This window comes from Myripristis murdjan, chromosome 1 (genome assembly GCF_902150065.1).
Source record: "Myripristis murdjan chromosome 1, fMyrMur1.1, whole genome shotgun sequence".
In the NCBI taxonomy this organism is placed as follows: domain Eukaryota; kingdom Metazoa; phylum Chordata; class Actinopteri; order Holocentriformes; family Holocentridae; genus Myripristis; species Myripristis murdjan.
Genome location: NC_043980.1, coordinates 36,333,749 through 36,357,836, shown reverse-complemented (window position 1 = coordinate 36,357,836; position 24,088 = coordinate 36,333,749). Strand labels below are relative to the sequence as shown.

The 24,088-nt window shown below is 43.0% G+C and overlaps 1 protein-coding gene across 1 annotated transcript in view; it reads left to right on the top strand.

The window, feature by feature from the left end:
- sorcs1 (sortilin-related VPS10 domain containing receptor 1) overlaps nt 1–24,088 on the top strand; it is a 146,545-nt gene that overhangs the window by 109,071 nt on the left and 13,386 nt on the right. Inside the window, exons 5-17 of the mRNA XM_030062837.1 lie at nt 3,853–3,926; nt 6,162–6,226; nt 7,238–7,356; nt 7,539–7,628; nt 9,235–9,414; nt 10,559–10,705; nt 11,713–11,815; nt 15,356–15,432; nt 16,617–16,708; nt 17,068–17,175; nt 18,993–19,110; nt 20,788–20,921; nt 23,356–23,469. Coding sequence (XP_029918697.1) covers nt 3,853–3,926; nt 6,162–6,226; nt 7,238–7,356; nt 7,539–7,628; nt 9,235–9,414; nt 10,559–10,705; nt 11,713–11,815; nt 15,356–15,432; nt 16,617–16,708; nt 17,068–17,175; nt 18,993–19,110; nt 20,788–20,921; nt 23,356–23,469 — 1,421 coding nt within the window. The remainder of the gene's footprint in view (nt 1–3,852; nt 3,927–6,161; nt 6,227–7,237; nt 7,357–7,538; nt 7,629–9,234; nt 9,415–10,558; nt 10,706–11,712; nt 11,816–15,355; nt 15,433–16,616; nt 16,709–17,067; nt 17,176–18,992; nt 19,111–20,787; nt 20,922–23,355; nt 23,470–24,088) is intronic.

The following is a 24,088-nucleotide window of genomic DNA, read 5'->3' as shown; positions in this document are numbered from 1 at the left end:
AGCAATGTGCAAAAAAAAAAAACGTGTGCATAGGTGTATAAAATGTGCGTAGAGGTAGGTCAATGTGCAAATTTAGAAGAAATATACAGTATACACAGATGATAAATAGCAGTAAGCAATATAAACACTATAAACAAGGAATATAAAAAAAAATAGAAATATGAACAATTTAAACAGAAGTATGAACAATTTAAACAGCAGAGGAAAATAACCTAAACCTGAGGAACACACGCTCCGACCGAGGTTCAGAGTTAGTGGGTTAGGAGGGTTAATACGATTTTGTCCCAAGAGCCTCTGTCTGAGAATATGAATGTGTATACTATGGGTGGAGAGTGGGTAAAAACAAGGAGCGTGGAAGTTATTGTCATTCTTATCCTGAATTATGGCATTTTTGGTGAGGACGCCCTGGAACCATCCAGAAGTCCTCCCCATTTTGAGAATCGGTCCTCTGATGCACAGATAAGTCAATAGGTGGACAAAAAAATGAATAAAAAAGATCAATCTGCTGCCCATCAGCACTTGTATCTCACCACCAAACACTCCACCCTGTTCCTCTTCTCATCAGTCCTGCTCAACCTCAGAGCTTGCTGTCCTCTCCTGTTCATAACACCCACTCTCTTGCATTTTTTTTTTTTTTTTAAATCACACCGTAGATGAAGAGAAGTGCAAGCTGGGTGCTAAATTCCTCTCCTAGTAGTTCGGGAGTAGCAGAAAAACAAGTCCACTTTTCCACCCGTAGCCGTTGTTTTTTGAGGTAGAGTTAACCTTGCAAAGTGTTGCTGAAACACAGACGTGTTGGATTTGCGAGGTCAGGGTGTCTCATTGGGTCTGACAAATGGTGTCAGAGGTTTCACTGAAACTACTGGCTGCTATTTGCTTTTTTGCTCTTAGTGTTTGCTTACTCACAGCGTTGCATGTTGCAAACTCACTCACCCGTACTTACTTACTCACTGACTCACTCTCTCAATCTCACACACACACACACACACACACGCGCAAGCGCTGCATCATTTGTACATCGAGAGATCTGTGGATTGTGAGGCAGTGCGCTTTTCAGGAGGGACCCCACCACTGTCATCGCCTCGCCTGACTAAATGCTAACTTGGCGTTGGAGGATAATTAGTCAAAGCCATTTCAAGCTAGTACCCCCACCCAGCCACCCACACACACACACACCCCTCCCCCCCATCTGCCAAATATGACGCAGCGTGGAAGTCATATCTCATTACCCATGCTGTTTTCCTCCCCTGGTTTGTCATGGAAATATGCATGCACCGTATTCAAAACTTGCCGGCAATGTGCTCGCTGTCTGTCATTCACTGAGGCGAGTGCAGTGGAGAAAAATGTATATACTCCACTTTATATCAAAGCCGCATTAGGTCATGCCTCACTGTTTTTTACTGTCACCCTCTCGGGGGCGGGACACTGTAAAGTCTTTGGGTGATTTGTACTCAAGTGATTGTACGTGATCTGGTGAAGTCAGCAGTGCTGCTTGTCCTTGGGCCCTTGACAGCAGGCTGTATTGTTTTTTAATCTGGGGTGATTTAACCCTTTATAGGGCAAGTGACTATTTTTGGTAATTAGTCACTTGGGCCTGATATTTTACATATCAGGCCCATCCCCTGTCTCAGTTAGTTCAATAATCATTTGGTCTTCACCCAGCCAATCAGCAAAGATCGCTCTGCATCCCAGGTCACATGATTGTGGCATTTGACCAATCTCATTGGCTTTGATTTTCTATTACAAAATGAAAATTTTAGAAAAATTTTATAGAAGTAATAAAGTCCTGTCATGTTCACTAATAACAGTCTAGGATTGTTTTTTTTTTTTTAAATTCCAAAGTATTTCAGCCAGTGCCCTATAAAGGGTTAATGCAAGAAAATATTAAGAAACAAAGCATATATTTTCTGGCATAGCAGCGCTTTCTAGAGATCTTACAGAATAGAACACGCTTTAGCCCAAATTTGATTCACCATCAGAGGTAATATTGAATCAACATTTAAAAGCAGGTGGTCTCTGTTTCGAATTAGCTAAATGAAAGATAATCATAGGATCGAGAACAACAATGACCGGGGTAGGCAATGAGAGTGACAGACTCTCCGATGCTGTTTAAATGCAGGCCTCGGCTTCACCCTTCAGGATAGAGTAAATAAATACAATTAGAAAATAAATGAATATAAACAAACAGAGTCCCAATTTTGTTATCTGTTAATAAATGATTGTTTACACAGTACGCATGGCTGCTCATGCTTCAAATGGAAAAAGTCCAGCTCAAAATATTGAAATAAGTTTTATGCCTCATTAAATTCCAGCTGTAATCTATAGAGTAAACGGATTTATCATTGCGCTTTGCCAGAGGATGCAGGTGTTTTCGGAGACAAAAGGAAACTTTAGTGAGGGTATTGCTCCAGTAAGGTTGTTGACTTATCGACTAAACAGCCAACAAAATACATAGGCGGTTCTAGGGGGTGGCAGGGGGTGGCAGTTGCCACCCTAGAAAAATGCCTTGCCACCCTAGTTGCCACCCCAATTTCACACAATTTATTTATTTATTTTTTAATTGTGGCTGTTCGGAAACTTGCTGTTACGAGACTCAAATGTCCGAGTGCAAGTAAATGCAGCAAAAGATGACACTCCCACTATTTAAGGGGTTGATAATAAATAAATAAATAAATAAATAAATAAATAAATAAATAAATAAATATTTCTAATGCCACCTTTTGGTTTTCTATTCAATGCTTTACTCATGTTTTTGAGTTAAAATATCCTCATTTGGGGGTTTTCCAAGCAAATATTGATATATGGGATCGTTTGGTATTAAATCAGCATATATATTTCTGCCACCCCTTAAAGTCTCCATGCCACCCTCTTGCCACCCCATGAATATTTGTCTAGATCCGCTCCTGACAAAATATGAAGATGAAAAAAAAAAAAAAATACACTTTTAGATACTTCAAGTGTTGGCTTAATAAAATGATTATTTTTTGGAAATTCCACAATTCAAGGGGAAGGGGGAACTCGGGAATCTCAGTGAAACAATCCTGGCAACAAAATTAAAAGGCACTTGAGGGTTTTTTTCCTACCGTTCGCTCAATTATACAGAAAATTCACACATACGCTCTTTCCCACCCTTTCTGTGTAGCATCAAGAGATTGTGAAATCTCAGCAACCCGGTGATTTGCTGACGAGTGAACAATGGTTGTATTGAGACCACCCGCCACGCTCGTGCTCCCCTCTGCGTCTCCCCCTCCAATTCACAGCCTTGTTAGAGCAAGGTGCATTTCTCTAGTGCGGCAACACTCCCACCCCGTGCATCTTTCTTTATAGTTTCATTCTTTGTTTATTGTGTGTGTGTGTGTGTGTGTGTGTGTGTGTGTGTGAGGGCGTGCGCGTATGCGTGTGTGACAGACGTCTCTGTTAGTCGTCGGCAGCAGTAGGTTGCCAGGCAGTCAGGGATGTGAAACAATGGCTCTTTCATCCTTAAAGGTCCTTATGCCATGATACCTCTGGAATATTTGATTCTTCTGTAAATTATAATCTAATTTTGTAGATACAAATCACAACCCTGTGATGTACGTATAAAGGATTCTATAGAGGCTGTTTGATTGTGAGAGAGGTTGTCTCCCATTTCCTGTTACACTGCCGCCGCTCAAAGGACTCAGCGAATGACTGAAGTGCTGTGCAATTCAACTTGACAATAAACAGAGGGGAAAAATCCAGTGCAAATGCATATTGGGTTGAGTGCAAACACCATTTGAGAAGATGATTTGTGTCCAGCAAAATGGTAAATTTGATCGGCTGTTAAGATTTTATGGGAATAAAAACCTAATGGCGATTGGTTGTCTCCTGCAGCTCTACAGCTCGGTGGAATTTGGAAGGAGGTGGCAGCTGGTGCACGAGAGAGTGGCACCCAACCGCTTCTACTGGTAAGCACTGCGCTTTGGCTTATATTATCCAAGTTGCTGGGGGAGGGATAAGGCCAGCACTAAGATATCGCTTGATTAAAATTTTGCCCCGTGCAGCCCCTATTTGGGATGGTTCTAATGGACTGGGTTCCTACAAAGGTGTGAAAAGTGATCATAAAAAGTTGCAGAATTGTACGAAAGTTGAGACTAGTATAGACGCACACTTTCAAGTCCCCGATTATACATTTGATGTAGTTCGAGACCTGCTGTCACCTCAGATATCTGTTCCTGTGCCCATGTTGAAGATTAACCAAATCCAGTCAAAGAAAGAAGGTCCTGAAAAAAGAAGAGAATTTTAAAATGGTGAATGTGTAGGAAGCCTGGATGGGCTAAGACATTGCATTTCTACAGAGTGAAGAGGAGATGAGCCAGAGAGGTTTTTAAGTTTTTTATTATTCATGTGTCTGACATGCTTGATCTTTCTCTGTGGCAGTCAGTTATATTACAGCATGCGACCAACAGCGCTCAGCCTCGGAATCAGCCTTGTGTGCAGTCTCGGTATTGTTATATTTTCTTTTTGAGTCTTGCAAGCTTTGGAATAATGCATTGCCTTCCTCCAGTTGTTTTTAAAATCAGATTAGAAGATCACACTTTTGCCAGGACTTTGTTGCACTGTCATTGTTTTACTTGCCTTTCAGAGATCGCACCTTAATCCCCTAAACTTTCTCACTGTCATGTTCCTCAACCTTTTTACTGTTACACACTCCCTGCTCTCCATCTATACTCCAGCTAACTGGTCTCACAACCACCACGCAAGTGCTGTCCAAGTGAGTAGTTTTTAGCATGACTGGCCTCTGTAAGTAACGTGCAACAAAAAGCTTTCACCCCAACAAACTGCAGAGGAACTGTCAGAGTAGTAACAAGCTAAGCAGCCAGGAGTGAAGGCAGCCTAGAGGGCTGATTCTGCAGGAGCTGACAGAGTTCTATTTTGGGACACACACTGTGTGGTAGGTGTGGTGCTAGCCCTGGTAATGAGGCTGCAGTGGGAGCTTATGCTCGATGTACATTTGGCCACCAAACACGTCATGAAGATGAAGAGTATTAAGCTGATTTGCAATTCGGTCACAACTTGCAAGCAACCTTAGCAGTGTTTCATCAAATGGTACAAGTTGGGCTTATGAGAATGCAAACTCGAACAAACAGCGCCCTAAACACAGCCGCGTGCAGCTAATCAGTTTGTGAGCTTAGCGAGTGCAGCCACGGAAAATATTTTGCATATGACACAACAAATCTCCACCAGAAAACATCTGGAGCTGCCTCTCTTTGAAATATTTTGTTAGGCAACAGCTCCATCTCATGACTAAGTCCTGTTTTTTCCCACCTGTTCCTACACCGAGTGCTAGTCTCCTGAGAGACAACACAGCTGTCCAAATCAGTGTCATACCCACAGGCTGGTATAGAGCTCAGGAGCTGAGTTTTGCCTCACATTGGTAAGTACCGAAAAATAGAGGTTAAAACAAACCATAGCTGCACTAACTCAAAGACTTATTCACTGCCTCCCTGGTGCTGTTCTCGGGTACCTGACTGGATTATTTAGTGAAAATGGAAATGCAGTGTGTGAGAAATGGAGATAAGTAGGCCATCCTTTTCGGAGCTGTGTTTCATCTGGGAAATCACCAATACTACCAATAAGTATAATAATTTGAAGTCATGGTGGTCTGCATGCTCTCGCTCTCTCTCTCCACCTCTCTGTCTCTCGCTCGCTTTCTCTCTCTCTCTCTCTCTCTCTATGTGTGTGTGCTGCCTTTGCTTCTCCTCTGATTCCCCAGTCTTTTTAATACATATTTAATGCTGTAATGATTATATGCTATTCCATCTGCGGGCATCCCTACTGTAGCAGGCGAATCAATGGCTTTCCCTCTCCTAATGATGTCAGGAAACGTCTTCCTCAATGTTTCTGGGGGAGTAAGTACGTTTTGGGGGCTCTGAACATTTAGATCACAGAGTAAACCTGAGGTCTTTTTCCCCCCCTTTCACTTTAAGCTGAAATGTACAGGACAAAGAGATTCCCAGGGCTGATGTTGACGTTTACCACGACTGTCACAGCTCATAACATGACCCCTGTGTTGTTATGAATTTGTTTGGCATTGCGGCAAGCAATCTCCGAGGTAAGACGGCCGCTACAGTAGGTGGCAACTGCCCCCCATCCAAAAGACCGATGGTGATGTTCCCGAAACACATTTGTCTCCCTTACAGGTCGAAAATGGGTTTGGACAAAGAACCGGGCTTAATTCACCTGGAAACCAGCATCTCTGAAGGACGTGAGTAATTGAATTCCGAGTTCACCTCTCCATTTTCTGGTGTCTTTGTACTGTATCGTGAGCATTGTGCTAAAGTGGAGTGGAATTGGGAGTTGTGTGGGCAGTGCTGCTGAAGGGTAATACAAAGGGACAGCAGAAATGCCCAAGTCCAGGGACACACAATGACAATGGAGAGAAAAGTAATGCATACATTAGAATGCTTTTAAAAGCAAGTGATTTTGCTCACTGGTGCTCTCGTAGGTATAGAGAAATATCACTTATCCTCCTGAATGACAATGAACACTGGGACACTTTGGGTTTTCCAGGCGAGTTGATATATTTACCTCGGTATACTTACTGTAAAAATCAGACAAAACATTTTTTTTCCCCCAAATTCCTCACTCTCACTTCCTACATGTGTCTTGAATCTGACTTTTTTTTAATATTCTTCAAGTCTGCATAATAAAATAGCACTGTGACACATCGATCTTTTTTATACTACACCCATGCTACATTTACTTTATCATTTAAAGTCGCCTTGAAAGCATATATACTATCTAGTTTTTTTTTTTTTTTTTCTGTTGCAGAACATGCAATAATAAACAGCCACCGCACAAACACACATATGCGCGCGCACACACGCACACGGCCCGCATCAGCTGTGTCAGGTGTCGCAATCACATAGCCAACCTGCCCCCTTTGAGGCTATCACTATTGATCATGTGCATGTGGGAGAAGCAGACACATACTTGGCAGAGGCTAACGCATGGGGACAGGTTCTCTACCCGCACTGCGATTGAAGGCAAAGAAAGCAATTGGCCTCTCTGGTCGTCCGTCTTCCACCTCCGCCCACCTCCTCCCTCACTGCGGTCACTTTATTGACACTAGTAATGTAAGAAGCCGATGGAGGCTGCTTTGCTCCGGGTGAAGGCTGCCTTTCTTCATTGGCTAATTCCATCGTTGATGCCATGGCTTGACGTGTGTGTGTGTGTGTGTGTGTGTGTGTGTGTGTGTGTGTGCACGTGGGAGCAGAGGCGCTGTACGTCACCTGCAAGCTGCAGAACTGCACCGACGCCAATAAGGGCAAGCCATTCCCCGGCTACATTGACCCCAATTCCCTGGTGGTGCAAGATGAGTATGTGTTTGTCCAGGTGGGTAATTGCCCAGTTACAAGACGATGTTCAGAATGTGTGAGGATTTCATTTTGGATTTTCAAGGTCACTCTTTGAACGGCGCTATTAGACGAATATGTCCCCGTTGTTTGAAAAATGATTCGCCTTGTTGTTTTACGTGTCTGTAAAATGTTTTCGTTCAATGGTTTCGTCATCTCAAGGTGTCAACCGGGGGGCGGCCAATTTACTACGTGTCCGCCAAAAGAGATGTCTTTACCCCCATGAAGCTACCAAAGTACACCCTGCCCAAGGTAACCAACATTTCCCACTTGATTTCCAAAACCGCATATTTTCAGGAGATCTTGCTTTCTTACTCAGATTCACAGGTAATGCGTCTGCAGCTAATTATTGTGTATTCTGCCGGTGTCTGTATTTTGATGTGGGATCACCGAGTACACATTAGAGGAATTTCAAATTTGCTTAGTATTCGTGATGAGTTTGTGGAAGTTTTTTTTCTGCATTCAAAGGCAAAGCACAATAATCTTCCAGCTCCATCAGAACGCGGCGCTCAAGTTGCAGCACTTCACAGCTGGCGCTGCGTGACGCCCTCTTTGTTATTTATGAGTGAATCAAGGCCGAAAGTAACCCTCAGTGCTTCCGGAATTGTTATTCCGCGCGGCTCTTTGTGCACATGGCCTCCCTCGTCACATCCCCATTGACAATTAAACATGTTTTATTCAATCAAGCCCTGGGTGCCCCAGTCGCTCTCGGCTCACTCCAAGGTGTTATTGGCACAGTCAGAGGTAGATGAAACTCACAACCAAACAGCATGGCCTCCTCTGCATAATCTCTGCCCAATAAGCTCGACATCGCGTTAATAATTGCAGTATCCTCTCAGCTTAAATACGCGAATGCTGAAGAAGTAGCGATTCTGATGATTGAATATGATTGAACCCAGCAGGAATGTAAGAATAGTATACAACCTAAAAGATTACACCCCTCCTGCCGAGACGGAAGAATTAATGTCCCTTGATTGTGAGGAGAAAATCAAAGCTTTCGCAAATGTCAGTTCCATTTTGAAGCAAATTAGGTAAGACACTAGGGCACTGATTCGAGACATTATTTTTCGAGTAAACTTGAGGTATGAATTAAAGTATTAGTTATTAGTTTTATGAGGCATGATCAAAAGAGCATGTTCAACAGAGATGCAATAGAGATGCAAAGGCAAGAACAAATGTAAAACAAAGATGTATATCGGTAAAAGGTGTCAATCTATGGAATCATTTAGAAATAGAAATGAAACTATGTAATACGCTTAATAGCTTTAAAAAGCTATTTAAAAATAATATTATTAGTAAATATAAAGCAGAATTATGAACACAAGTGTACTTATGGACTGCCTAGGGACCCTTTGCATATTTACGCATGTTTCTGTTTTTGTGTCTTTCATTTACTTAACTTCATTATTTAAGTGAGCTGGCAAAATCTTAGTAATGTAAGAAGGATAGGCAAAATAAGCTAAGGCTTCAGCCTATTCCTTTTCAGTCAGTGTCTGTTTGTATATATTATATATTTGGTTTGGTTTTCCACTGAAATGAAATGAAATATTATTTATTGTTTAAATATTTGTGCATAAGTATTTGTTTATTCATAGGTATATTTGATTTCTGCCGCTTGAAAATGACCGAAATAAACATTCATTCATTCATTCATTCAATATACTGTGTTGCAGTTAAGAGGTATAGTTGAAGGATTTATTTTAAAAGAGTGACTATTATTGATTTTTTTTTTGTTTGTTTGTTTCAGCTCTTACTCAGTATCACATTTTGGAATGAAACTCATCATTTTAAGATGCATTAGCTCCTCTAAAATCCCGTATTGCTGTAACTTCCCGGATGGCATGGCATCTCCCCGCAGGACCTGCATGTGATCAGCACAGATGAAAACCGCGTGGTGGCGGCCGTCCAGGAGTGGAACCAGAACGAGACCTACAACCTGTACGTGTCGGAGACAGCCGGGGTCTTCTACACTCTGGCCCTGGAGAATGTGGTCAGCAGCATGGGCCCCGAGGGCAATGTCATGGTTGACCTGTACGAGGTAAACAATGTGCAGTGTGCATCTGACTCTGGCCTAAGATGTTGCCTTCTTTTATCTATACTTTCATTCCCCAGTGGCCCGTGGCAGCGCATACCGTGATGTGGGATGGTATAACGTCTGTGATTAGCATGCCATGCTGGGTTGGATGGGTATGCTGTATGCGAGGCACACACATTTTTTTTATTTTCATGTCAGCAGTTTCCATTCTGGCCTATTTCTTTGATACCAGCATCAAATAAAGCTTCAACTGATGAGTGCCCAACACACGAGTTTATTATAAGCACTGATCAATATTTTGGAGCTAGGAGGTAGAGATGATGAAATGGACCCATTTTTGTTAGTTTGGAAGCAGACCCCGCTGCTGTAGGCCTACAGTTTTCCGAGCACATTGTGTGAATATGAAACAGCTTCAAAGTGCTGACATCAACAGAGGCAACAGGAGACCGTGCCAGGGATATAGATTTTTTTAGGCGGGTGACTGAGATTATTTCTTTCTTTGATGAATAACCGCAGATATTAGATCACAAAATGCATCTGATACAAAAAAAAAAAAAAAAAATGCATGCTGAGGGGCATTGTTGGGTCTCTGAAACCTAACAGTGCTGTGATTTCAAGGCCACATGAGCATCAAAGTGGATTAAACTCTCAATCAAATAATTAAGGTGTTGATGATACCGCCCCTTCCTTTTAGAGAATCAAATCAATCGGCTTGATGGTGGTGGCCACCCGAAACGGAGCATATGCTACATCGCTGCTCCGAGCGCGACTGAAGTATCTGTCACTTATTGAAAAGGAATTTCATTGCCTAATGCGACCGTCATTGACTCATTTCAGTATCCCTAAGCTATTTCTTGGGGCCTCCAGGAACAAGTCAGATTCATTCAAGACACACATTGATTACTCGCACGTCCCCAGACAATCAATCATTTCCCTCTCAGTGGATGTACTGCTGCTGTATTGAGTTTTGCTGCGAATACAGAAGCAGGAGATATGCATTGGTGTTCCCACGGGGCACGCAATCTGTTTTTCTGTGTGTTTTGTGAAATTGCGTCTTTGGCAGTGCAAAATATGGAAATGGCCATTACCACTCGGATATGTAATGCACTACTGGGTATGTAGAGCAGTGTTGTGTCTACTTTTGCAGGTAGCAGGGATCAAAGGGATGTTCCTAGCCAACAAAAAGACGGATAACCAAGTGAAGACGTACATCACCTACAATAGGGGGAGAGACTGGAGGTTACTCCAGGCCCCAAGCAAAGACCTGAGGGGCAACAACATCCACTGTGTGCTGGTGAGTCTGAATGTGTGCGTTCATACATGTTTTTATATGTGTGTGTGCTCCCATCAAAGAGAGGCCTTGACAGAAGTTGACTGATCCCAGCAGCGATGAGGGCTGCGCTCAGAAAGAGCAGCGCCCGTCAAAGCTGAGTGCTCTGAGGCTGTTGAGCTAAAAGGTCAGCCGTTTTGATTCAGTCCAATAACCTGACCTCCCATTTAAGAAACACAGAGAAAAAGAGGTGTCAGACAGAAAGGCAGATCCTTTTTTCCCCAACAACTTGAGCGTTTCTTCGACAGTAGATTCTTCACTTTGTGGCCAAAGTTGGAATTCTGGCTACCCTGTTTAAAAGTTAGGAATCTAGCAATATATTTTACTAACTGCGGATGCAAATATTTGCTGATAAACTGCACCAAGGTCAGCTGATCACCCGCTATTAACGTGTACTTGCCGTAAAAAGCGAAGTACTTAAGCTACAATATAGCGTGAGAAAAAAAAGATGGCTTAGATTTTATGGCTCATGTCATTGCTTCATTCATTAACGCACCGACAGCCAGGCGCATTAGCACATCTCTTCTCTTAAAATGACTGCATATTAAAAAATAATCATCCTTTTTGATAAACTAATTAGTGATTCTGTGGCATGCCTCGCCTTCCTCCCGTATTATACAGTCATTTGTCAGGAAATGTCAGAGTTTTAATAAACCTCTAAACAGCCCGTCACAACATGGCTCGCACCACTGGCATTTTGCTGGGTCGTAATGAGAATTGTGTCGGTAAAGGTTATCCCAATCAAAATTAATGGTGAGACCAGCCAGTGGGGAAATGCTGTTTGTGATAAAACTTATGATTGGGGAGGGGTGTAGGTAATGTACATCCAAGTCGTAGCGCCAACCATTGTGTTGCAAATGTTTGCGCGAAGGTTGGTAATCGAGTCGGTAATGCAGATATTGTACGCTCGACAGTTCTGACTGAAAACTGTTTTTGATTCTGGTTTATCTTTTTTTTTTTTTCCCCCGCAGCCATACTGTTCATTACATCTCCATCTCCACGTGTCTGCCAACCCGTACACATCTGGGAACATCGCCAGCAAGGACTCCGCACCTGGGATCATTGTGACATCAGGTGGGTCAGGTGGAAGTTCTTTTGAGGGACGGGTCTAAGGTGAGCCGGCAGTCCTGGTCCTCAGGGCCCAGAGTGCTGCTGATTTTCTGTCCTACTAGGTATGTAATTAGGTTCACCTGGCATCCCAGGTGTAAATAACTCCCTGATTAGATAGCTAGAATGAAAACCAGCGGGGCTCTGGGTCCTGACGACCAGAATTGAGAACACTGCTGGGAGGTATTCCCTCCCTGTCAAATGGTATTCAGGGTCTGCACAGTTTGTCCTTGAGGTTAATGTGAAAGCGCAAGTTGTCATTGAGGTTAATGCAAACTGTGAAAAACTTACTGTGTGCCTTCAATTTCGTCAGTAGACAGAGTGTGTGTGGGTGGAAAAGAGTCGATGCAAGCAACCCACCCACAGGTGCATCAAGGTAAACGCTGCAAATTCATCTGCATAGGAAACTTTAAACTTAAGAATTTAAATGCCTTATAGTAAAATCAGACAGCCGAGCCACATATAATGGAACACTGCCCCTGTGCACGTGAAATGTTTAGTCCAACCTCTTGGAAAAAAAAGGAAGCAGCTATAATATCCGCGTCCTGTTCCTGTTGTCACACCGTAGATAGTTTTTTTTTTTTCCATCCAGTGAAATTACATCCACAAGTCTTTAAGGCTGACAGAATGTAACAGCTCCCTCGCACGTTACTAAATTAATCCAAGCTTCTTCAGTGTTAGCTGATTCAAATTATCCAGCTAATCCTCATCTGGCTAACTCCAGTCCTCCAACACAGGTTGGCGGATTCATTTGTCAAACTTGGATGTAGTTATCATGGATTACTGCACACTCACAATTTGAAATAGAGGCAATACGTGTGGAGAGTCGAAAGCATGATTAGCATGCATACGATTGGCTGGCCGTGCCCCGCAGCTTCAGGAGACAGCAGCTTGTGTCACTGTGGCTAAGCAATAATGTCAAAACCTCAAATGAGAGAGTAATCACAGTGGAAACTTGCAGATTAAATACATGTTTATGTTGGCTGTAGAGTAATCTGTAGGTTTGTGGGATTCAGTTTTATGACAAGATTTCACTAAATTGAATCTAACAACATAATATCATTTATAAAGTTGGCTCAAATATAATAAATAAAAAATGTGGTTAAATTGAAATGTGCTTGATGCTATACTTTGTCTTTTCGGTGTCTTAATTACAAATCTGTGTTCAAGTACAATGATTAAATGCTCCCTCATGTAGATCCTATATCACTCTTTAGATTATTTTAGTTCATTTTATCAATTTCAGTTTATCTGATGATAAAGCAATTTAATTTAGTTTGGATAGATTATTTTTGTGTATGCAGTATATGTCAGGTTCTTTTCATGTGTAAACTAAACCTATATCTTTCAAACATCAGTGGATCTTAGCAAACTTCTAAATGTGTGTCTGATTATAATAGTTCTTTAACGGTGGGAAGGAGCAGCGATGTTTGGAGACGAAGTTCCGAAAGGGGGGAACTTGAAAAGTCATGGGCAAAATCCGACTGACTCGGGCTAAAACTGAGACTTTGCAGGTTTGAGCCTAAGGAGCTTTATTACTCCGGTAATATGTAAAATTTTAAGCTTGCTTCAAGAAACAGAAAATCCCAGGATTATGTCAAACTGTCAGCAAATAAACTGTATTAGACACCAGTGTTTTACATGTATTTCCAGTCTATAAAAGGTTCGTTTACATATGTTGAAATCACTGGATTGAAACAGGCTTGTCTTCAGATGGAAGATGAGTTCAGGAAGCTGCCAAAAGCTTTACATTAACTCAAAGTCTTTGAGAATGCATGCCAATACGCCCAAAACTGAGACAGTCAAAAAAAAATTCCAAGTTGCATAGTTAGTGTGTGTTTGAATATAATTCCTCGGAAGAAAACAATAGAGATATGCAAAGACAAATCCTTACGTATTGTTTTCTCAAGCTGCCTCTGTTGGCCATACCCTTTCACATTCATCAGCAAATCACTGATGGAAATGAGAACGGCCAAACTCAAGGATTGTGAAATGGAGCAGAGTGCATTTTCTTTTCTCTGAAGTTTCTGTTCTCCGTCCAAGGATGCATTAGTGGCCGTACAGAGCGTTAGGCTAACGCAAAGAGACAAAGACTACGAAAATCACTTACACAGACAAAGCAGAGAGAGAGAGATCTCTTTGCCTCTTCCGGTTAAAAACATCAGTGGAAAATCTTGGCACTCATCATTTCAGTCTAGTTGAGCTGGCAATGTGGCACAGCAGGTCTCAACACTGCATTACATCCAGCAGCACAGACTGTGGGTGTTTTTTTTTAGTTTCTTGCTCTCTCTTTCTTTTGTCAATTGTTTGTCCCTGTTCGAGGCCAGCGCATGCTTCCCACAGGCACCTGACAACGTGCATGTGTCATCTCGCATCTGAGCAGGGACAAATCACAGCGCCGAAACCCAGCCCACAGAACCTAAAACCATAATCATCGCGGTTTAGCCCTCGTGGCGAGCCGCCGCTCCCGAGAGCACAGCAGAGGAAGCGAAGGGTACTCATTGATTCGATGTGGAGAGAAAAAAACAAAAAAAAAACAAAGAAATGGTGGAATACAAGATCGCCAGCTCCCCCAGGTGACTTCACACCTCAGTGATATTTGCTCTCTAGCGGACCGGTATTGTCAATAACACATCAGCACATGCCTCAGGAGTCAGAAGAAGGCCAAACTTGTGCTGCCAGCATGGGTGTTTGAGCCTTTGTACCGCAAAGATGAAACAGGTTTCAGGGATGCAGGAATAAAACATATGACCTATTTTTTGCTTGTTCTCTGTGGATATTCAACACTTTCCACCAATCGTGTCCTGTCAGTGCAGAAGCCACAGAAATGACTGGACTCTCTCCTATAGCTACAGCCTCATGATTGACGAAATGCGGCGGTAGTTAGGTTATAGTTAGTTTTATGACTTTGATTTCTCCTCTTAATCCAACGGTGACTTAACCTCCTCCTCCAACACTGGATGTGTATGGCGCTAACTGGACCTGAGGGAGGGATTTAGACCACTGTAGGGCACAACCATACCTCTAAAACACTTGCATTCCAGCCTCATGTTAAACCACCTGGCGCCAATTACGGGCTAAATGGAAGCAATTACGGCAGTCTGCACACCATTAGGAAAGCTCAAGTCTTAATGTGGTCGGAGCTGCTGCAAGATGAATGCAGGATTCGGGATATATCGGATCTTTTTTTTTTTAGTACGGGAAAATGGCAGATCCGATGTAGTTAGCGCTGTAAATAAGGCCCCGGTCTGCAGCTGCATCGCCGCCTTGACTACTGGCTGCAATTTCTTCACTTTCAAATTCACTTTTGACTCTTGGCACGATATGATTGGACAGCTGTAAAACACTTGCCAACGCCGGTTATGCTCCTCGACACCGAAGCGAAATGGATGGCATAAATTCTAGAGAACGGCTTTTAAGTCACACTCTATCGACTAGTATCACTCCGAGCACTCACTGTTGTTTGTCTTCCTCCTTCTGTTCTATTAATTGCCGCGGCCCCTCCAGGCTCCATTGGCGCTGAGCTGACCAGCACCAACGTCAGCGTGTTTATCACCTCGGATGCGGGCAACACATGGAGACAGGTGAGAGTGCTTCATTTAAACTGTAATAATGTATCACTCTTAGTTTTAGGTGCGAATCGATGCCTGCGAGGTGACCGGTGTTGGAAATGTGCCCCCCTCAAATACACACACATGTACGCGACAATAGATCATGTAGTGTCATTTTAATATTATCTACAGCCTGGTTCCAGCCTGAAGCCATATTTCCTCGTTCACCATGCGCCCAAATAATTTTTTTCCCCTTTATAAATAAACTAGAAGGCAGCCTCGAGCTGACTGACCGACCCGCCATCATCTCGCTGATGGTGTCCCCCCCCTCCTCCTCCCTCTCCCGTCCCCTTCATCATCATCATCCCAATTTGATCACGGCCTTTCAATCTTCATGCACTGCCCAGTGTTTTGGGGGGGATGATAATCAAATGAGATTTAAAGAGTAATTTGATTCGGTTACCGCATGGGGCGCCGGTGGTTCCTCATTTGATGCCAGCGTTTTTAAATGCACAGGGCTTGTTTCTAATTAAGGACGGCAATGAAAAATAATTAGACGGAAACTGCTCCGTGATGTGTGTTTGTGCGTGTGTGTGTGTGTGATGGGGTGCGAGATTCTGATTCAGGCTTATTTTCACCTTGCTTGAGCAATACTGTAACTCATGTCAGGTGTGTATGCTATCCAGGGGCGGATCTAGACAAATATTCATGGGGTGGCAAGAGGGTGGCATGGAGATTTTAAGGGGTGGCAGAAATATATATGCTAATTTAATACCAAACGATCCCATATATCAATATTTGCTTGGAAAACCCCCAAATGAGGATATTTTAACTCAAAAACATTCCATTATTGTGGTACATGAGTAAAGCATTGAATAGAAAACCAAAAGGTGGCATTAGAAATATATATTTTTATTTATTTATTTATTCATTTATCAACCCCTTAAATAGTAGGAGTGTCATCTTTTGCTGAATTTACTTGCACTCGGACATTTGAGTCTCGTAACAGAGAGTTTCCGAACAGCCACAATTAAAAAAATAAATAAATAAACTGTCTGAAATTGGGGTGGCAACTAGGGTGGCAAGGCATTTTTCTAGGGGGGCAGCTGCCACCCCCTGCCACCCCCTAGAACCGCCTATGATGCTATCATGCACTTGTGTGTCTCTAGTATAACAAGTCTCCCAGTGCTGAGTCGGTTGCTCTCTTCTCCTTGCAGATCTTTGATGAGGAGTACGCCGTGCTGTACCTCAACCAAGGAGGAGCCCTGGTCGCAATAAGACACACTCCACTTCCCATCCGACACCTATGGTGAGTCATTATGACTGAGATGCCATTTGTCCTGGTGTGACTAATTCCCTCGAAGGAAGCTCCAAGTCTCATGCTAGTCAAACAAAGGCAAATTAGTATGTCTTAGATATAATTCTAGTTTGAAACCCCACCGGCCGTGGAATGTTCTTCTTTGACAATTGTCATTCAGTTTCACCTTTTCGTGTTTGAATTCGTGAATTAGTCCGGCTCTCCCCCGCTCCGAGTTCACCGAGCGTCACGTTGGAGCTGCGCGTGGAATATGAAATCAAGTTGCTAGACAATCCTCAGGGTCATTAGCTTCTGTACACACTTGGGGGATTAGCACCGGCCCCTTGTGTAATGTCTGTTTTTGTTCCCAGGTTAAGCTTTGATGAAGGTCGGCAGTGGAACAAGTACAGCTTCACTAACTCGCCTCTGTTTGTGGACGGGGTGCTCGGAGAGCCTGGGGAAGAGACTCTCATCATGACGTGAGTGACAAAGATCTGCCAGGATAATAAGAAGTCAGTCAGGTTGCATGTATCCAATTAAAAATAAATAGCATGCGTGTTACTTTTTTTGTGTGTGCGCATATATGCATGTCTCTGTCTTTACCCAGGCCCACACCGTGTGCAGCAATATCCAAGCCTGCTAGATTCAGCATTCCTGACTGCCTGTTTTCCTTTCATGAATAAAAAAGATTTCTCTCAAGGTCTGCCCAACATCAAAACTGGCTGTCTCTAGATTATGATCACAGAAGATCAATGCTTTGGCAGCCAGCGACAGCATAACTGTCCATTTGAAGAACATGAGGGAAAATGATCAAAATGATCAAAAAATAACGCCTGGGAACAAAAAAAGGGAGAAGAAAGTTGGTCTCAGAAAGTTTTAACGGCATTAGAAAGTGGGAAGAGCAGCGACTATCTTTCTGTGTGTCCTCAGAAACCAGATTTATGAAGTTCCCTTTTGTGTTCTTTCACATTTATTATTAGAATAGCCCAGAGCTCAAGTGCGTGCATATGGTATGACACAGCATTATTCCCTTATTGCGGCAGAGATTTAGAACTTCGGGATATGTTACCAAAGGATTTCCACAGCCATTACATCAATGTTTCATGACACCTGTCAGAAATGACAGACTGACAGTCGACTTTGTAGTCAGCACTCTGGGAGAATGATGGGGCACAGCTGGAGACACAGCAATGAGAGAGAGGAGAGAGAGGGAGAGAGGAGAATAGGAGAAGAGAAAGAGAGGCATTACTTACTCCCTCCTATCTGTTGGAACGCTCAGTTGTACAAGACACGGCGTTTGGGGAAGCGGGACGAGGACAGGGCAGTGTTCAGAAAATGTTTGGAGGGGTGTTTTTTTTTTTTTTTTTGTACTGAGAATAGGCACTTCTCGAGAGCGTGGAGTCTCTCGGCTGGCAGACATGCCATTAGTCCTCATAAGACCATCATGCACTGTTTTCTTATCAATTTGTACTCATTTTTACAGTAAGTGCCTGTCACGGTCGGGTGCCCCGCGAGCTAATTGACAGATTGATTGTGATAAATTTGTTGTGGTATGAATGGTGAGGGGGTCAGCGCAGAGAAACACACCCACTCAATTTAGCCCGAGATGGAATATTTATCTGGTTAGTCTCATAACCTTGGATTCTGATTCTTTTCGACCATACAAAATATTCATTCTGATTAGTTTATGCCTTTTAGAAATTGAATGGGAGTAGAACGGACATTGAACTGTTTGCCATGGTCATTTGACTTGTTCAGAAGAAATGTTGGCGATTGTTGTTTGTTGTGACGGGGATAACACGTCAGTGGGGCTGACATCCAAATAGTTCCTCCTCTGCAAAGTCTGTAAAATCCTCCTCTTCCATTTAGCGGCATGGTAACAGACGCGGTGCACAAAAGACACCTGTCCAAAAGACACCTGTCCATGCTTCATACTGTCATTCTTTGCAATGGGAGAATTCAAATAAAAACAGCCGCCGCTCTGGCCATCCTTCTATGTTGATTGGAATGGGAAAGTTTGTTCCACTCCCATTCGATTTGTATGGTTTTACGTTTTCAGAAGAAGAACTTTGAGAGCATGCTGCTGTTTTTTTCCTCCAACCACAAAGTCGAGGCACAATGTCAGGATCATTTCAGACTCCCTGTACAGAAAACAAACACAAGAGGCACGGTGAAGTATGGTGTCCAGATGCTATCTTTACCGTCAGTTTTCTTCCGTAGGATGTGCTTGCTTGATCATTACCTGCAGCATGCTATGTGTGTACCTGACAAGGCGGTGCGCTTGGCTATTTTCCAGTATATTCGGCCATGTCAGTCATCGTTCCGAGTGGCAGCTGGTGAAGATAGACTTCAGGTCCATTTTCAACCGGAGGTGTACGGAGGCGGATTATCAGACCTGGCACCTGCACAACCAGGTACGATCCATGACGGGTGGGCATGTTCAGCTCCCATCCCACGGCCTTTTTTTTGTTTGTTTGTTTGTTTTTCCCATGCGGTAGAAAAATCTAGATCAGAGGTGAAAATGTGAAAATATATTCTCTCACTATATTACAGCTCATAAACACAATTGTAGAATTTCAACGAGCAAGGAATTTGTTAGGCGTTTTTAATTACTCTTAACCACTTTCGTGTGAGTCCATGCGATTCATTCATGTTTTGAGTACATTCTGAGAGTATTTTCCAAGATACACATTGGTGCCAAAGTCTGACAATAGTCTATTTGACTATTTTTTTTTTTTTTTTAACAGTCAGCACTCTTTGCCTGTGGTCCAACCCTCTCCAATCTGCTGCATAAACAAAAGCCCTAAAGAGGATTAAAGTTTTGACTTAATGAGCTATTATTTGAAAAGAAGATGTCAATTCCTTCCTGGAAAATTAGATCATCTAAAGCCTGGTGCATAAATGCGACGGAGGTCCTCGCATCCAAAGCAATGTCTCGTAAAAGTTCGGTTGATGGAAAGGTTAGCAAGAGCAGGACCTCTTGATCAAATGCCAGGCCTCATCGCCGGGGTAATGTTTGATCCCCGGCTTACGCCTTCTGCTTTCAGCCCGGCGGTGTAGTGAGTGGACTAAAGCTGGACGTCTCTCGGCTCCCAAAGCACTTTTGCATATTCTCCTCTAATTCCTGCTGATGCTTTGAGTGAATCCACCCCTGCATACATTAAACCTCACCCAAACCCTTCAACCTGGTCAGGCCTAAAGCCAAGACAGAGACTTAAGACCGTTCCTTTCTTCAGTGTGCAGTTCTGTAATTGGTTTAAGCAGCCATATGCTCAGGGTAAGCTAATGATCAAAACATACAGCATGGAGGTGGACGACTGCCCGCACCTACATTACAGGGGTACCCTCTCTCAGAAAAGGGGTAAGCCCTAGTCTGCTTCCAGAAGAGAGGCATGATGCTTGTGTTTTAAGACCATTCAGGACATTGGAGGCATTTCCAGTGGTTGGGTATCCAGCTGTGTAGCAGAGCCAGTCAGATTTTTCAGCATCTCACTACTGACACCTATTGCACAGACAAAGAATGCTCCTGCAATGTAGAAAAAACACAGAACAGCAGTTTAAGATAGAGCATCCACTGAAACCAGCTTGTGTGTTATCTTCCCATCGTGTTTTGCACTCCGACTGATTTTATATTCATTCCCCACACATAGATACGTTGCTAAAAATGGATTGGGTGCTGGCAGCTTTGGAGCTCAAGATCCTTCTTATTCGTTCAGCTCAATACTGTATACCACAAAAAAAAAAAAAAAAAGAAAAAAGAAAAAGAAAAACTCATTCCTGTGTCTGAAAAAGAACTCAAGCAGCACATTCCTCCGGTGTAAGGCTTGCGATGCAGCACTTGTTAAGTTTAGCACACCACACAGCGAGAGCCCACAAACTCTCAGTGAACAGGAACGCAGAACGAGCCAAAGTTAAGCAAGGCAACGGTGCTTCTTACACACACAGCGAGATGCACTCATGGTTCGTTGCACCATGTAAATTATTTATGGTGGCTAGCCATTTACTATAGCAGCTCTGTTTTTTTTTTTTTTTTTTTTTTTTTTTTTCCCTGTTACCTTCCTCACAATTCTCTTTTGAAATCCGGACGACAGGGTGAGCCGTGCCTCATGGGAGTGAAAAGAATCTACCGGAAGGTGAAGCCCACAGCCAGGTGCGTTATGGGAAAGACGTACACTGTCTCGATGACCTCAGGGCCCTGTGACTGCACAGAGGCTGACTTTGAATGGTGAGTCAGCATTTTGACAATTGTTCTCTTGCCGATATATATACACACATGTATACTGGCACTCCCTCTGTCTGGCAAGTTGGCTGATCTGTATATACATACTTTTGCAAAAGGTGAAAAGGTTGCAAGTTTGATTCCCAAAACTCTGTGGAAAAAAGTTTCAGCAACAGTGGAGTAAACAGTAAACTTTCCTCTTCCTTAGCAGCTATAGCTGAAGTGTCTTGCTCGGAGGCACTGAAAGCCTGACTGCTGCAGTCAGACTGCTCAGCAGTCAATAGCTCAAAGCGAGGCTGGGCGGTATATTGATGTTGTGATGTAAGACGTTATATCATCTGGGATTTTTGATATCATAATACATGGCGTAAGTGTTGTCTTTTCTCATTTCAAAGGCTGCATTGCATTACATTAAACCATAACAAATTTACCAAAACAAAATGATGGTTTGGATCATTTTTGTCCGGCTTGGTCAATATCAGGATATTATATTGACATTGTGATATGAAATTAAATATCTGGGATTCATGATATTGTAATGTAGTGATTCTGGTTTTAAAGGCTACATTAAAGTGAACAGATGTTAATGGTCTGAGCTGTTCTAGCTGTTGTGTTTGCATCTATCTGCTTGGTCATAGCCAGTTTCCCCTCAGGGATCAATAAAGTATTTCTGATTCTCATATCTTTTCCGTTCTATCTGTGTAAAGCGTCCTTGGGTTTCTTGCAAGGCTCTTTTAACACAACCAAAATATCTTGCCTGTTTAAATAAAATTAAAAAAAAAAAAAAAAATGTGGAATTAAGTGAAAGTGATCAGACAACAGAGGAGGGAAGAGGCCCCTCAATTGTCAGCTGTTATCTGTAAACAGCGTAAAACAGCAGAATTCGTCCTGGTGGCTGCATATTGCGAAATGTTACCACGTTCTGGTGAGACTTGCTATAGCAGAGCCTTTGGCATATCACCAGGCATCATTTGGGCCCGCCATTGTGTTTGAAACATTCAGTTGGCTGGGGGAATTGTGCGAGTGGCTGCTGTTTTGGGGGGGGATTTTTCCGCCAGAAAAGGAAAAAAAAAAAAAAAAATATGCCAAGTGCTTGTGGGCACTGCAGAACAATAAACAGCTAGAGCCTTATATTACCCAAGAACATTGTTGCTATTTGTTCTGCCGCGAGCCTGAGGCCTATCAATCGTTGCAGTGCATCTGCAATATGTAGTGGAGTTTAAGAAAGTGGGCCTAAGCAAGGGATGAAAAGATGAAAGATCACCGTCATGGATAAGGTCCTCCAGATTATAATTGTAGAGGAGCTCTGGCAGATTCTCTTGGAGGCTGCCCCTGCTAAATGGAAACCAGTCAACTGCTCAACTCCAAGCTGTGTGTGGGTTTTGTGTGTGTGGGTTTTGCGTGTGTGTGTGTGTGTGTGTGTGTGTGTGGGTTTTGCATGTGTGTGTGTGTGTGTTTGTGTTTGGGGGGGGGGGGGGGGGGGGGGGGGGGGGGGGCTGCGCATTTGTGCGTCTGTCTGTCTGTTTGCATGTGAATGAGCATGCGCGCGTCCGCGTGTGTGCACGCGCGTGCAAGTGAGTGTGTGTGCGCGAGTACGATTTACCAGAATATTCAGTTGCTTTTGCTTGAATGCGTGCCATCATTCACAGCTTGAAGGGCACTGTGCACAGAGAAACCGCCATACTTCGCCGCCGCTTTTGTAGCTGCTGCCCATGGCTCTTTTCATTTGAGATGCACTTGCAGAGAATGTTTTTGCCACATCCTCGCAACCTGTTTTCTTTGAATTATCAGCAGTATTAATGTAGCCCTTTTTTTTTTTTTCTCTCTCTCTCTCTCTCTCGCTTTATTCCCAACTCTCCGGGCCCCTTGAGTGAGGCGGTACTTGGAATGAGCACCATCAAAACCATAAATCACCAAGCCTAATAGCTTTCATTAACAATCACAACACTTTTGCATCTGTGTGCATGTAACGCTAATTGGAGCAATTTGTTTCTATCATTTTGGGGACACAGTGCTGCATTGCCTTTTAATTTGTAGGACAAACAACTTGTGGGTTGTGTTCAAAAAGTGCTCAGTGCAGTTGTTGTTAATAAAGATTGCATTCCAGCGTTCATTCCTAAAAATCTGCGTTTTGTTATTCTGAAATTAAACAAACAAACAATTATCAATAGTTTCTTTATCCACCAGCTCCAAAATATAAAGCAGCTGCTGTAATTCTCTGAAATTATAAAACACAGATAATTCTCTGGAAGCCGTCTCAATTTGTCTCTTGCTATCAATCATTTTACAGAGTAGATGTCACCGTTTTCAAATAGTGAATATCTCATTTTAGAATGAAATAGAACCACGTTGTCTGTTTACAAATGTCTCGTCTTGGAGTTTCCCTCGGTGGCGCTTGACTGAATAGCTGTTTTTGTGCGTTTTCCCCGGATCATTACAGTGATTATGGCTATGAAAGGCGAACTGATGGCAAGTGCACCCCTGCCTTTTGGTTCCATCCATCATCAATGTCCAGGAGCTGCACCACAGGAATGACTTTTCTGAACAGCACTGGGTAAGCACGGGGCGAGAGCACAGCGGAATTAGCGCACACACTCAATGCTGACTCGTAGGCATTGAATGGTACACTGGGCCTAAATAGTTCAGGGTACATTAATAGCATCTCGGAGAGAACAAGGACTGGAGGAGCATAATTTGGTCTGAATAATTAGACACACACTTTTAAAACCAGCATGAAGCAACAAAGTAGGAAGCATGGGGAATAACTCGATCTGGGTCAAACAGCATTTACAAATACTGTTACACATGTTTTTTTTTTTTTGGCCAAATGCATAAGAAGAGAAAGTCTCTCCTTGTACATTCTAAAAGTGCATGATATGGTGCGGCTTTGCCAGAGATCAATGCATATGCTGTATGGGGACAACGAGAGACAGTGTGTCAGAGTGTTTTGTCAAAGTGAGGAGAACTCAATCCAAGTGTGTGGAAATCAAAATTGCCACTGACGCGTTTCAGCCAGCTTTAGCTGTCATCAGGCCCCCATCTCTCTCTCTCTCTCATCTCCAGAGAAGCCTCATCATGCCGCGGCACATTTTTGATGCCTGTCAGAGAACAGCTTGTTAACATTCTCGCCTGCACACACTGACCACATGCAAAGAGCGAACCGCACTCTTTTG